General features: G+C 40.7%; 1 protein-coding gene across 1 annotated transcript; it reads right to left on the bottom strand.

The window, feature by feature from the left end:
• Nucleotides 1–195: 195 nt before the first annotated feature.
• cfdp1 (craniofacial development protein 1) lies at nucleotides 196–12,579 on the bottom strand. The gene is made up of 7 exons (XM_041939487.1): nucleotides 12,235–12,579; nucleotides 11,458–11,584; nucleotides 10,323–10,548; nucleotides 9,884–9,993; nucleotides 7,720–7,848; nucleotides 2,686–2,844; nucleotides 196–1,335 (listed from the first exon to the last, which is right to left on the bottom strand). Exons 1-7 carry the CDS (start codon nucleotides 12,302–12,304, stop codon nucleotides 1,245–1,247), a joined length of 912 nt encoding a protein of 303 aa, XP_041795421.1. The 5' UTR covers nucleotides 12,305–12,579; the 3' UTR covers nucleotides 196–1,244.
• Nucleotides 12,580–13,207: the final 628 nt, after the last annotated feature.

Raw genomic sequence — 13,207 nt, 5'->3', positions numbered from 1 at the left:
TTGATCCAGAATAACATCGGCATTGTCGTTGCTCCAGCTAACACAAGCTAACTGTACTTGGTAGCAGCTGTTGGGTTCGCTAGCTTAAGAGAGGCGAGCTGAGAGGGTGCATGACCGAGCTCTTCAACAAACAGTCTGAGGTTTCAGCAAACAAAAATAAATAAACTACCATACTTAAAATGATCAGTTTGTGTTTATTGGATATTAAATATTTACATGAATAAACAGAGAACTGTATCACAGAAAAACTAACAGGACATCAAATCTGCCTCTCGTTGTCTCTCCTTCTTTCACATCAATCCCTCTCCCCACGCTTCCTCTCTTTGTTTCAGAATTGCCCAAATACACACTGGGCTTTAACCATCAGCACTGCATAATGTTGTGTAGGGGGCTGGGCGTTTTCCATAACAATAATATGACCGTTGCAACAGTTTTCTTTCACTGAAAAAGCTTCAAAGGTTCAAAACTAGATGTGAGTACCAGAGAACGAGGTAAGAAATATCAAATCGAGTTGCCAAGCAGCTCATGGTGGGGTGAAGTTCAGAGGTCGAGCTTTGTAGAACTCACTGGATAAATTTAGCAACTGGAATCAATTCACTTTTAGATTTATATAATATGCTGGAACAGCTCTGATTTCAGTCTTCTTCGTAGCGACAGTTGCTAAAGCTAATGAATATTACAGTGTTTAGTCCACGTACCAAACTGAGAGAGAAGACTTGATTTCTCAAAGTAAAAAGGGAAATTATTTATGAGCAGGAGCTTGAACATCAGACAGCGTCATGGTTCAGTTATCCTGCCGTCTTGTGTTTCTGTGCTGAGGAGCATGGCTCTTATCCTTTCCACCTGGCGTTAGAGCAAGACCTGTTCCTGGATGACAATGTCTGATCTTTTTATTAGGATTCATCAAATTCAAACTAAGCCCCTGACTTAAATCAGCCCTTCGAGGGAGTCGGACAAGCAAGAATCACTTGAAAAAAGGAAAATAAAAAAAGAGGTCCTCTGTGTGAAGGTTTGAAACTAACTGGTTCTCACAAGGATGAGAGCACTCAACACCCCGCCGTTCCACAAACTCAACCTATTAATATCCCCATCCTGAAATAGACTCGACCCACAGCGGCCGTTTCAGCTCGCTTTACTGGGGGAATAGCAACTCTGTCACTAGATCTGTGCACCTCTCTCAGTGTGTGTGTGTGTGTGTGTGTGCGCGTGTGTGTATGGGTGTGTGTGTGTGTCGTCAGTCAGTGTCATTGTTTCATGTTGTTCAGTCGCACTGCTTTTTCTAACTCAAACTGGCGGTGGTCGACCCGCTCCAAGAAGTTCTTCCGCTCCACATACCTAAATACACACACACACACACACACACACAGAAAGAGATTAGAGACATTAGATCTACTTTTATCATAACAAACATAAAATACAAACGAGCACAATTAAGGGCAAAGAGTATAGAAGCAATGTGCTCATCATATACACGCGCACGCAAGCGCGCGCGCACACACACACACACACACCTCCCTTTACTTCTTCCGCTGCAGCATAGGCCACAGTTCCACAAATTTTCTGCCGTGTGTGCATGTACAACGATTTGAGAGTCCCCGTTGTGTGAGTGTTTTTAAATTAGCCCCCATCCTTCTGCTTGGTTGGAGGTTAGTACATGTTAAGTATGGTGTCAGAGCTCGTGTGTGCGTGCGTGGCACAGAATGACAACGAAGGAGCTAACAGAGTGCATACAGCACAGACTCATGTTATTTCCCTGGGGTAGCCAGTCTTCCATTGGCTCCCTCCCTCCATCCATCCTGACTACAGCACGATTCTGTCTCATATAGAACAATGTTTCCCTCCATTTACACTCCCTTCTTTCCAGCTGCTACTTCATAATTAAAAACTCTATGTTTTCCATCGGGCCTGCTCGCTGTGGTTGAGCCATGTCAGCACTTCGTGATTACTGACTTTACACAAAGGTCTAGTGTAGGATGGAACTGTCACCAATTTGCAGAGTAAATGAATAGACTATATGAAAAAGTGAACAATATTCAATAATAAATATACAAAAATACAAGGATTCAGTGTATAAAATGTTGAAAATCTAGTGTAGTTTTTGTATGAGACAGATAGTGTGTAACCCTTTACAGCGGAATTTCTCAGTATGTGTTTTGTGTCATTTTTGGCCAATTTGACAGCCTTAGCTCCTTCTGTAGGGAGTAAGCTAGTAAGCCAGGCATGCTAACATTGGCAGCGTACAATAGAGCAGATAAAGAAAGTTTCCTCCTTTCCTCAAGTTTTCTCTTGTGTTTTATTTTTTTGAAAGACTCCAAAAAAGACCCCACCATCCAAACTCTTGAGACATGGAGTATCGCTCTTCTTAAGGCCTCAAGCACACCTCATCATCACCACCTCGACATGTAAAGAAATGCGAAGCTTGACAGGTCTGCCAGAGCCTTGTTACAGTTACTGAGCTTTGGTTGGACAGTTGCCATACAGATGGCCACTGTATTGCTCTGTGATATTCCTGGTTCAGTCTTCAAACAGTTTGGGTGGTACATGCTTACATTTAGGCTAATATCTCAGTCTCTGGTTGTGATTGCCAGTCTTCCTCTGCTTCATGGAGGCAATGTCACACCCTCACAGTGGCATATAGCCTGAATGTGAATGTTACTGACGCAACAGTCGAAGACAGTCTCTTACCCCTCTCTGCCTCTGTTGTGGATGGCCAGCTCCTCTGAGATGCCCTCCTCTGATTTAAAAGCGTCCCAGTCCATCTTGGACTTTTCCAGCGTGCTCATTTTCTGCTTCTTTCCCCCGATGCGACTCAGGATACCCGTCATGCCTGTAGGGCGCTTTGCACTGCAAACACAAGAGGGGGAAGCTTAGGTGACACACTGAAGACCCAAACATAAGGTGACACACAACACTGGCTGAAGCACGTTTCTCCTACACACACAACAATTAAATATCACATGAACGAAACAGGAATTATTCCAAAGCACCAACCAACAGCTGCACATCTCTAATGCCAACCAGGCATCCCTTATGTAAATAATCACAAATTATTACAATTACAAATTGAAAAAACTATTCTATGTTAATCCTAGTAATCCTTGCATCATTGGAAGCAGTAAAAATTAGTAGTCATCAGCGTAGATTTTTTATCTTTCTGTTATTCCCTGTGAGATTTAGCTAACTAGCCTGTATTTACTGATCTTGCCTTCCTTGTGTCGTTTTGTCAGTGTTTTGTCTTGTTGTCTCAATCAATCAATAAGTCCATAAAAGAAACCAGGTAACCGATGACAACAGAAACAGGCATTATAGAGTTATATTTTGTGTGTGACAGAGACGTATTTCAGTGTTTTTAGACCAAACTACTTTGTCACAGAGCCTTGTAAGACTATACAACAGGCAGAGACTGCAAGGTTCTTGAACAAGGGGTAGATGAAAATGTATGATCTTAACTTAAAGCCACTCCACTGCGACCACACATTTCTGACGAATGTCTTAATTCGCGATGTGACAATCGGAGGTGTTTTTTTGTTTTGCTGGTCTGACTCCGAGTCTCTTCAGGGGAGGATCTGGAGATCTTCAGAACTAGCTGCATCAGCCACAGCAAAGTACGAACAAGTGGAAGGACATGTTGTGCATGCATGGCACATGGAGTGTGCACATGAACCGGCACTGGTACAAGCCAATAACTCTACAGCTGTACAGAAAACATTAAAGACATGCAGAGGTAGAAAACAACCTGGCTCAGCATCCATCCATCTACTGAAGCGTGTGATTAATGGTTCTGTTTATATGGTGCTCCACTCTATAAAGAGGCCAGTATGACAAGCTGCTAATGTAATGTCCCATTTACACGCACACACACTTAAACACATTTGTCTGTCTATAATTATGAGGGCCCTCACTGGCATAATGCAGTCCCTAGCCCCTAACCCTAATCATCACAACTAAGTGATGACCCCAACCCTTACCTGAATCACAATAAAAAAATACACAAACTGAATTTAGAGTTTAGCATCGTAACAAAATATTTTTTACTGCTCAGAATTTTTCCCTCCCAGCTATAAGTTTTTAAGCTTGCTGACAATCACACTTTCATTCACTGTTGGTCTCTCACACCACCAATGTTATGACAGAAATTATACAGTATACATGGGTACAGTATAAGTGAAGTGGTGTATACTGTACAAAGAGTGACTCTTTTAAAGAAAAAGCCATCAATCATCTTGTGATTCCACTGGAGACCTCAGCAGTCTGGACTTTTCCATTTGCTGCTGCATGCCAGCATACAGACTGTGTTAATTACTGTGAAGAATTTAAACACTAGTCATTTTGGTATTCCACAATTGCAACCCTGATTCCAAAAAAGCTGGGACGCTGTGTAAAATGTAAACAGGAACAGAAAGAAATCATTTTTAAACGAACTGTGTTTACCAACAGTGGTATTAGAAAGTGTTCCTGAGCCCATGTAGTAACATCCTTCATACACTCATGTCTTCACAAAGTGTTGAACCTCGCTCCATCCTCGCTGGTGAGCGACTGAGCCTTTCCAGGATGCTCCTTTTATACCCAATCATGATACTATCACCTGTTACCAATCAACCTGTTTACCTGTGGAATGATCCAAACAGGTGTTTTGGGAGCGTTCCACAACTTTCCCAGTCTTTTTGTTGCTCCTGTCCTGACTTGGTTGATATGTGTTGTTGCATCAAATTCAGAATAATCAGATATTTACAAAAATCAATGAAGTTGATGAGGTCAAACATTAAATATATTGTCTCTGAGCTGCTTTTAATTGAGTGCATGTCAAAAAGGATTAGCTAATGATCGCATTCTTGTTTTATTTATGTTTGTACTCATAAATACATACACTAGACCCTCATATTAGTGCACTTAAAATGCACTGTGATGTTTGTTTTGCTCATGCAGTGATGCTCAACCAAAGGCGAAAATGTCAAACTTGTTCAGGATATTTGTCTGTCCTTTCCAGCTCCTGTTCTGTTCAGTATCTACCCTGAGTGCTTCACCACACACAGCAAAGCCAGCTGCTGGATATGGGGCTAATTTCATTCCAGTTCATAACAAACAAACACAACATGTTTTACAAACGCCCTATGATTAACTAAGTCACAGTGTGATTTGCAAATACAAAACATCATTAACAAGTGCTTTTATTTTGTAAATACAAACGTATCAAGCAAATACACATATTTCTAATACATCATGCTTCAGAAACAAATACAAGTACAAAAAATCTGTCTTAAAAAGACAGAAAAATATGTGACTTTTGGCACAATGTTTCCACAGCAAGAATCCTGAAAGCTCAAATTCAACGCTGTTTGCCAGGAAAGAATGACTTTTTACATCTCTGTTTGTGTAAGGATTTAACTAAAGAGATGTGTTTATTAGTGAGCTTTAGAGGTGTTGGTAGGTGTATTTTTGAAATTTGTACACCTTCCATTTTTTATGCTAAGCTAGGCTAACAACATCCTCATCCAGCTCAGTACTGAAACCACAGACATGTTACTGATATCAATCTGAATATCTCCCACAATGTTTGTAATAGTCCTTTAACACTGGGTCATTCACATCACAACGTTAAAAGAAGCTTCACACGGCAATTCATTTTAATAAGCACATTTTGAAATGCTGTGCGCTGCTGATTTCAACATTTTCATTGCACAATAAAACTTTGAAGAAAGCCTGCTGCTCCACCCCTCCCTCTGTCAGCCACAGACCCCTCTGTACTGTAGTAAACACACCACTGCCATTGTCACATTACATAACAGCATTATCTCAATCTGTAACAAACACACACACTTACCTCTCCAGTAGGGCCCTATGATTTACGTGAAGCAGAAAACATGAACGGAATTGAAGAATTTGATGCTAAAAATGGAATCAACTACAGTACAGCCTAAAAATCATGGTTTCTGTGTGTGTGTGTGTGTGTGTGGTTAGGTTAATTAATGAGGGAGTGGTGCTGCTGCTTCTTAACAGTTGTGCTGGGTGTCCCTTCTTTTCACACATGCATGCGCGCCACAAACAAACTCACGCACACGCACACACAGGACTGAGATAAATAGGAAATAGCTTGTGGACACACTGTACTTCCTGTCTGTTGGAAGATGATTTCCTGTTTCCTGTCTGGGGTTTTGGAGGGAAGATGTGCCCATCCCCAAATCATTTATTACCATGGCAACAAAAGGTATTAAAAGAAGTAGGGAAAAAAGCATGCACGCACGCACGCACACACAAAGGGAAATTCCATTGCACTGTCTGAATGGCAGTACTAAATTAGTGTCCCCCCACACACAGAGACCACCACTGCTGGACTGAGACTCTACACTTTACTCAAATACTAAAGGAAAGAACAGCTTTTCTATTGCCAGCTTTAATTTAACGTAATATCAATGCTGCTTTCAACTTATGAAATAAAACTGATACTTCTTTTTTGCAAAGTTTGAGTCTTTACTCTCACAAATAATCAGCCATCTACATACTGTACATGTTTTTATGTATCTTGTTATAATGCCAAACACTACATATTTAAATAGATGGCAGCTTGAGGAAGGAAAATGATGTGAATATACTGAAGCAACATCTCAAGGCATCAGCTGGGAAGTTAATAAGAAATAAACATAGAAATCAATCTGTGATCCTGACTGACCACAGACAGGGAATTTCCATCTTAAAATTGACATGGTTGATAAGTAGGCTAGCCCCAGTTTGGGGCGACAGAGACACTTCACTCATGGCTGCTTTCAACATATGGATGGCTGAAGAAGGTGATGCATCCATAGCACATGAAGTGCGACAAAATCAACGTCGTTAAAGAGATGATAATGCATATCATGGCAGCCTACATTCAAGCAGACAGTGTGCCAATACAAATTAGCTACCTATCACCTGGTAGCGGGATTCCTAAGTCGCGTAACCCCCAAACACAACCAACATTTATCGTTTTTGTAGGTTTTGTCCCTTCATTGCACAAAACAAAACAACAGCCCGCAATTTGTTAAAGCTACGTACCAACTTGTCAATAATCATAACCATTCGTGCATGACAAGAGGTTCAACATCTCAAACGTTTACTGTATTATGCCAGCCTTTTTGTAATGTCGTGCCCCCATCCTGGGCTGTGATTGATGAGCTCATCGACTTTATGAAAAGTTAAACATGTTTCAACAAAAGCCACCTGATATAGCTAAATAGCCAGCTAGCTTATCTTATCGCTGTTGTCTTTTGTCTGTACTACTTCAGCTGCAGCTAGTTGACTAACAGCTGAACTGGTATCGCTGGGCTCAACAGGCTGCTCTCTCTCCTCTCTGCTGCAGGTGTCTTCAGGCTCACTGCACTCAGATGACTGTGTGTCACTGGCGCCAAATCAATAATTTCTTATTTTAAAACATTTGACTGCATCAGCCTCAAGGGACTTAAACCTGTCAACTTCAACTCAAATATGTCTATTTTGCATTGCATCGGCCCAAACTGACAAGCGGCCCACCTGGAAAACTGCAGGTGCTCCAGATGGCCAGTCTGTCATTGCACTGATCGCATACATGGCCTGACAGAAATCCATCACAGCCATGAATAACTTAAATCCCTAAAGACAACATGCACTGTCCTATATTAGTTAGTAGTAGTAGTAGTTATAAGTTAGTAATTTGTACATGTTGGTGTGGAGGGTGAATGTTATGTGTAAAGGTGTGTGTGTGTGTACCTGGGGCCAGGAAGAGGTGGTTCGCTGGCTGATAAGCTCTTCTCTTTGTCTTCACTCTTCTGTTCGGTGTTCTGGCTCTTCACATAACTCTTAGCTTCTCTGGAGTCTGCTGATACCTCTTTATTGACCCTGACACACAGACATGGACAGTGTGTTAAACTCTGAATGGAAAAATAACAGCAGATGGATAGGAACTGCTACAGTACATAGTCTATGTATGTCTATATAGCAGTTTGAAACAGCAAGTATATGGTGATGTTACTAGCCTTTCCACACACATGCACGCACGCACGCACACACACACACATTTGTCTGTGTCTCACTGTGGGGTTAGATAGGAAAAAGCTATATGAGGAGCAACCACTGCACCCTCTGGGAACATCATCGCTGCACAGACTCCACAACCACTTGCATCCATCATGGCAAAATGGAAAGGCTTTCCCTGTTATGTATGCTAATTATATGCAGCCATAATTACACAGAGCACACATCGCAGTAGATGATGAGGAAGAGCATTTTGAAAGGGCGAGTCTCGTCCCCGGCAAGAGAAACATATCTCTGCTCCAAGGAGAAGCTGAAAAGCCACGCAGGCAACAGCAGGCGAAGGCGATGGACGTCTGGATACCATCTGAAATATCAGATGATAATAGATAAAACTGTCTCATGTTCACACATTAGAGCCGCCAGCGTTTACTGCGGCTCTGGGGATACGGTAGGTTACAACCATCATCCATGTACTAATCTTATGCTTCTGTAATTACAGAGCACACAGCGTCATGCATAATCAATCAGATCAATTATACCCGGGATCATATTTGGTTTCAAAATAAAGCCCACTCAGATGTAAACGTTTAGGATGGGACATTACTCGCGCCACATAACTAGCATCCTCTCTGGCTGCTGGGGTGTGGCTGTCTGTGTGATATACGGTTTGTTCATCTTACAGAGCAATAATTAGACTGTTTTCATGGGAAAAACACTCAGCTGTTTGTGAGACTCCTATTGAAGAAATGTCATGAGCAGTGATAATTAATCGGGACATAACTGCAAACGGAGTCTGTCCCCGGGGCTTATTAAACTGCTCACATTGACAGCTATACATAATTAAGGCACAGGATTACTGCTTACAGCGTAGGATTAATTGTAAAGGTCTGGACTACAGGTTCAAACATGCTGCTGAGGCTCATTTTAAATCTGCTTTCCAGTCCTCAGCAATGTAAATCTGAAAATGTTCATTACACCCCATGAACCTAAGTATTAGAATGAATGAAACACATGCTGATGATTTCGCTGTTCTTAGAGCCAAATGTCTGAGATTAGTGCGAGACAAATTTGGGTCATGGGGTCAGTAAAATGAAAAGAATTCATCCTCTTTGGATCTTGAATTAGCTAATCAGAATTCATGAAAATAAGGCTACATTTTGACCTGATGGTGGCACTACAGGTAAGGTGCTTTAGACTGGGTTGGTTCTCCGCTGCAGAGGTAAGTCTGTCACTGCAGAAATGACTGACCAACAAACTAAAGACACAAATATCTACATGTACTGCAAAGTCTGTACACCAGTGCACCAGAGTCAATTTCCAGTGATTACAGGTTTCATCATTCACCCACCCAATGGGCTGGAAGACACAGAAACCGTGGAAACATGCGCCACTACAAGTCCACACTCAATGTAGAACTCCCTGTTCCATGAAAATGATGCATCACAGATATTATGACAACAAGACTCAGCATTGGAATGCATAGAGGCACACTTCTCTTCAAAAGAGAGAATCAAGTTTCTGTCTGAGACTGAGTTACTAGGAGAGTCGAGTTTTTCATTTTTTTGCTCTAGACAAGTCATGTTCTGTATATGATGATGAAGATGTCCATCAATTCTGATCAGCTGAACATGTTGAGTGGTCACATGACTGTACAAACCCATCCCAAGAATCTGTAGGTGAGATTGCGCTCTAACAGAGACACAGAAAACTAAAAGCCCAGCAACAGAGCACTGCCACCATACTGTGCTCCACTGCTTTGGCTCATCCAGGCTGCATTTGAGTGAGTGTGGCACCATCTATTGGTCGATGTGAAAATGGACCAACAGCTAATTCGAACTGATTAATAAACAAATTTAAAAACTGCTTTTTTTCAGAATGTGAGGGTGATTCAGAGGCATACCTAACTTCTTCTCCAGCAAAGTCAAACACTTTAGTGATGGTGATTTTAGCAGGTTCTGATGCTTTTTTTTCTGTTGCCAAACAAGCAGCCTTCAATCCTGAGGAATCATCCTGAGGGTAAAAAACAAGAATCAGTCTAAGGAGGAGACAGAAAAATTACAGACACGTACAGAAAATACTGTAGGTTTGATAAGTAATGCCCTGGGCTATATTATTGAGCCACTTCATATACAGCGGCCAGATGAACGTGGGTCTAACAAATGAACAAACATTTAAAGGTTTGTGGGTTTTACCCTCTACATATGGTATTATGACTTTTCAGGACTATCACCTGAGAGCACCTTTAAAAAGTTTGGTTTAGAGTTCGGTTCCCCCAAAGTGTTTATGTTTTAAAATGTAGTATCATCTTAGTAAAACATTTGGCTTTAGAACACGTTTACCTTCTGTGTGGTACTTGACTGTGAGGCAGGTGTGAAGTCTTTGGGTCTGGATCCAACATCAGACAGGAAACTCGCCCAGAGGTCATCTGATTTTTTCTTCTGTCTTGCATCATCATCCTCTACCTCAGATGGTTTTTCCACCTCTTCTTGTGATGGCTGTGCCTCTTCCGCATCACCTCCACCTTCTTCTTCCTTGTCTATTTTCAGTACTCCTCTCTTCTTCTTTCTGCAGATTTTTTCAAGGATACCCGTGAACAAAGGTCGTCATCACTAACATGATCTTCTTTTATTATGAAAAGATTTCTCTTTTTTAACTTTGATTAAAGATAACATGGTGCAATCAATGCAAATGTGGAGAATATCGTTAAATAGAGAAAAATGGTGAACATGTCTGGTTAGGGAATTACAAAAAGCCACAGAACACCTGCTGATAAAATGTATTTTATCCAAGATTTTGGGAATTAAGTTTTGTTTCTTTATTCAGTGATTCAGAGCAAAATGGGAAAACTGGGGCTTAATGTTCACTGCATGATCTCAAGTCATACTGGGGAAACCAGGTGGCATTTCAGTGTTGGAATCAGCATTCGACCACAACATATTATAAAAATGTCTCATTTGTTCATTATTTGGATTAGACTGGTTTCTGATTGGCCATTGGCCATTCATCAATGTGTATGTTATCAAGTCTTTTATGTCCTTTACCTGAAATCATTCTAATGTGATATCATGACAGTAATTCATGGCTCTACTTCAGGATTTCACAACATTTCCCTGCCCGTGTCATGACCCCAGTTTACATGTGATAACATGTGAAAGTATTTGATATCAAAAGAGTATTAAAAATATCAGCATTTTAGAAATCTTCAAATCATCTGCAAATCCATGTGAGGTCCCAAATCCAAGGTCAAGAAACTCTGGTCAATATTCTGTGTTTAGAAGATTTTTTTCCAAAAAAATAAAATAAAATAAAACAAAAAAACTATGGTGTTTACAAGCAATAAAAATGATAAAACTTTCACAAAAGCCCGTCTCAGAGAACGCTGGAAATCCAGATTTAGTTTCATTTCCTCTGTCCTGGTAAAACTGTGCTCTTCTGGACTGTCTGGACTGACTGGATTCTGCCCAGCCCTCTCACCTCACACTGATGTCCATTTTCTTCCTCTTCTTCTTGCTGACATAGTCGGGATGTGGCACATCATCATCCCTGTGTAGTGGGTCCTCCTTTTCACACTCATTGATGTCATCCTCACTGAGGTTATCATCTGAGGAGAAAGAGAACAGGAAGCAGATAAAAAGGAAGAACATGATGTGAATACACTTAGATCAACTGGGAAACAGCTATTCAAGTTCTTCTTTGACACAAACTTTGGTCTCATGTAATGCAACAGAACACAGCGCACTGACTTTCAGTTCATTTAGTTTGATTACTTGAGATCTGGCAGAAAATATCTGTATTATTATTGTGTCATTCGTAACTTCAGGCTCGAAACTCTTCCTCAGGTGACGGAAAAAGTCAACGCAGAACTGTGTCTGAGTCAACCAATCGACCAAACTGAAAATGTACAGTAAATGGTCGTGATGAATATAATTCAATCCATATTATCAACAGGCTCCATTTCATGATTATCGACACGTTCGTTTGTTGAGAAGCAGATCACCAACAAATACTCGTTTTCTTAACGGACGTTAGAACAGTCTTTCAAAGCCAGTTAGGACGTAACGTTAAGGGGTTTCTATAAATCGTGAATATTTTTTACTTTAACGTTAGCTGGTTTAGCATGTTTAGTGGGTAACGTAAGCATTTGTAGTGAGCAAATGTTCGTCATCTTACGTGACAAATTCAACATGTACAACACTTAACGCTAACTCATGAACAACTTAAATCCACTAGCAAGGTGTTCACACTTCTCACCTGATGGGACGTAGTCTGCATCTTCATTAGACGAATATCCATCAGAGTCGTAGTCAGAATAGTTCATCATTTTGGAGGAAAAGCTTTAGACTAACAGTGAAGTACAGCTAAATGAAAAGGGGCTAAATGTTACAAGGCGCCAGTGTGCTCCCTGTTAGCTTATTTACTGCTTTCACAACGTTACAAACGCAACCCTAACAGGATATAAATGCCGCCATTCTAACAGAAATATGGTAAAATGTTGCCTTTTCAATTATGTAACAGATGCAAATAATTTCAGTGTGCGAAATGTATAAAAAGGCTTCTATTGTCAGTTAGCGTCTCTACAAATGAGGAAAACAATGTGACTTCTGTGGCAACGACGGCAAGCTCAAAGGTTCAAACTACACGCCTACTGCGCTCATCTTTTCTTCTTTAATGGCGACGTACACGACAGGTATAGACGCATTACCGCCACCTACAGTACTGGAGTGTCAGTGAGGTATTTCACACAGATACGGCACTGCCCGCTGCTTTCCACTGGAGCGGCGCCCATATTGGTACAGGGAAGCCCGGCGAATCCGACACGCTCCTTTTTTTGTTATTAAGAACTTATTGCGAAAATTTCAATTCACTTCATTTCTACATAATGTATACACGTTCTTCAGTGTAAAATGAGTAGTAACTATACTCCACAGTACGAAAAGAAATGAAATTGTCGATCAAATAACAGAATGTAGGCTAAGGAAAGAATAATAATAATAAAAAAGCTCTTTCAGGGTCTTCTAAACAACTGGTGGAAATCTGAAATGTCTAAATAATAAAATAGTTTTTGCCAGTGTTCAGTTTTTGAGCTCTTATTTTTCAGTAGTTCAATAGTTTTAAAATCTTTAAAATGTAAAATGATTATATCTTTTAAGTCCTGTCATTTAATGGTTATAGCATTTTGCTGAGATTTTAAATCAAGTTAATGATGTAAATTTCATCTGATGAG

Source organism: Chelmon rostratus, chromosome 6 (assembly GCF_017976325.1).
Source record: "Chelmon rostratus isolate fCheRos1 chromosome 6, fCheRos1.pri, whole genome shotgun sequence".
Taxonomy (NCBI): domain Eukaryota; kingdom Metazoa; phylum Chordata; class Actinopteri; order Chaetodontiformes; family Chaetodontidae; genus Chelmon; species Chelmon rostratus.
The sequence above is the reverse complement of the archived record's forward strand: the minus strand, read 5'-3'. Positions and strand labels throughout refer to the sequence as shown.

Coding starts and splice junctions, on each gene's coding strand:
- cfdp1 (XM_041939487.1), bottom strand. CDS start 12,304: ATGATGAACTATTCTGACTACGACTCTGATGGATATTCGTCTAATGAA. Junction 9,994..10,322: donor AGTCAAGTACCACACAGAAG/GTAAACGTGTTC, acceptor TTTTACCCTCAG/GATGATTCCTCAGGATTGAA. Junction 7,849..9,883: donor TTTGCTGGAGAAGAAGTTAG/GTATGCCTCTGA, acceptor TCTGTGTGTCAG/GGTCAATAAAGAGGTATCAG.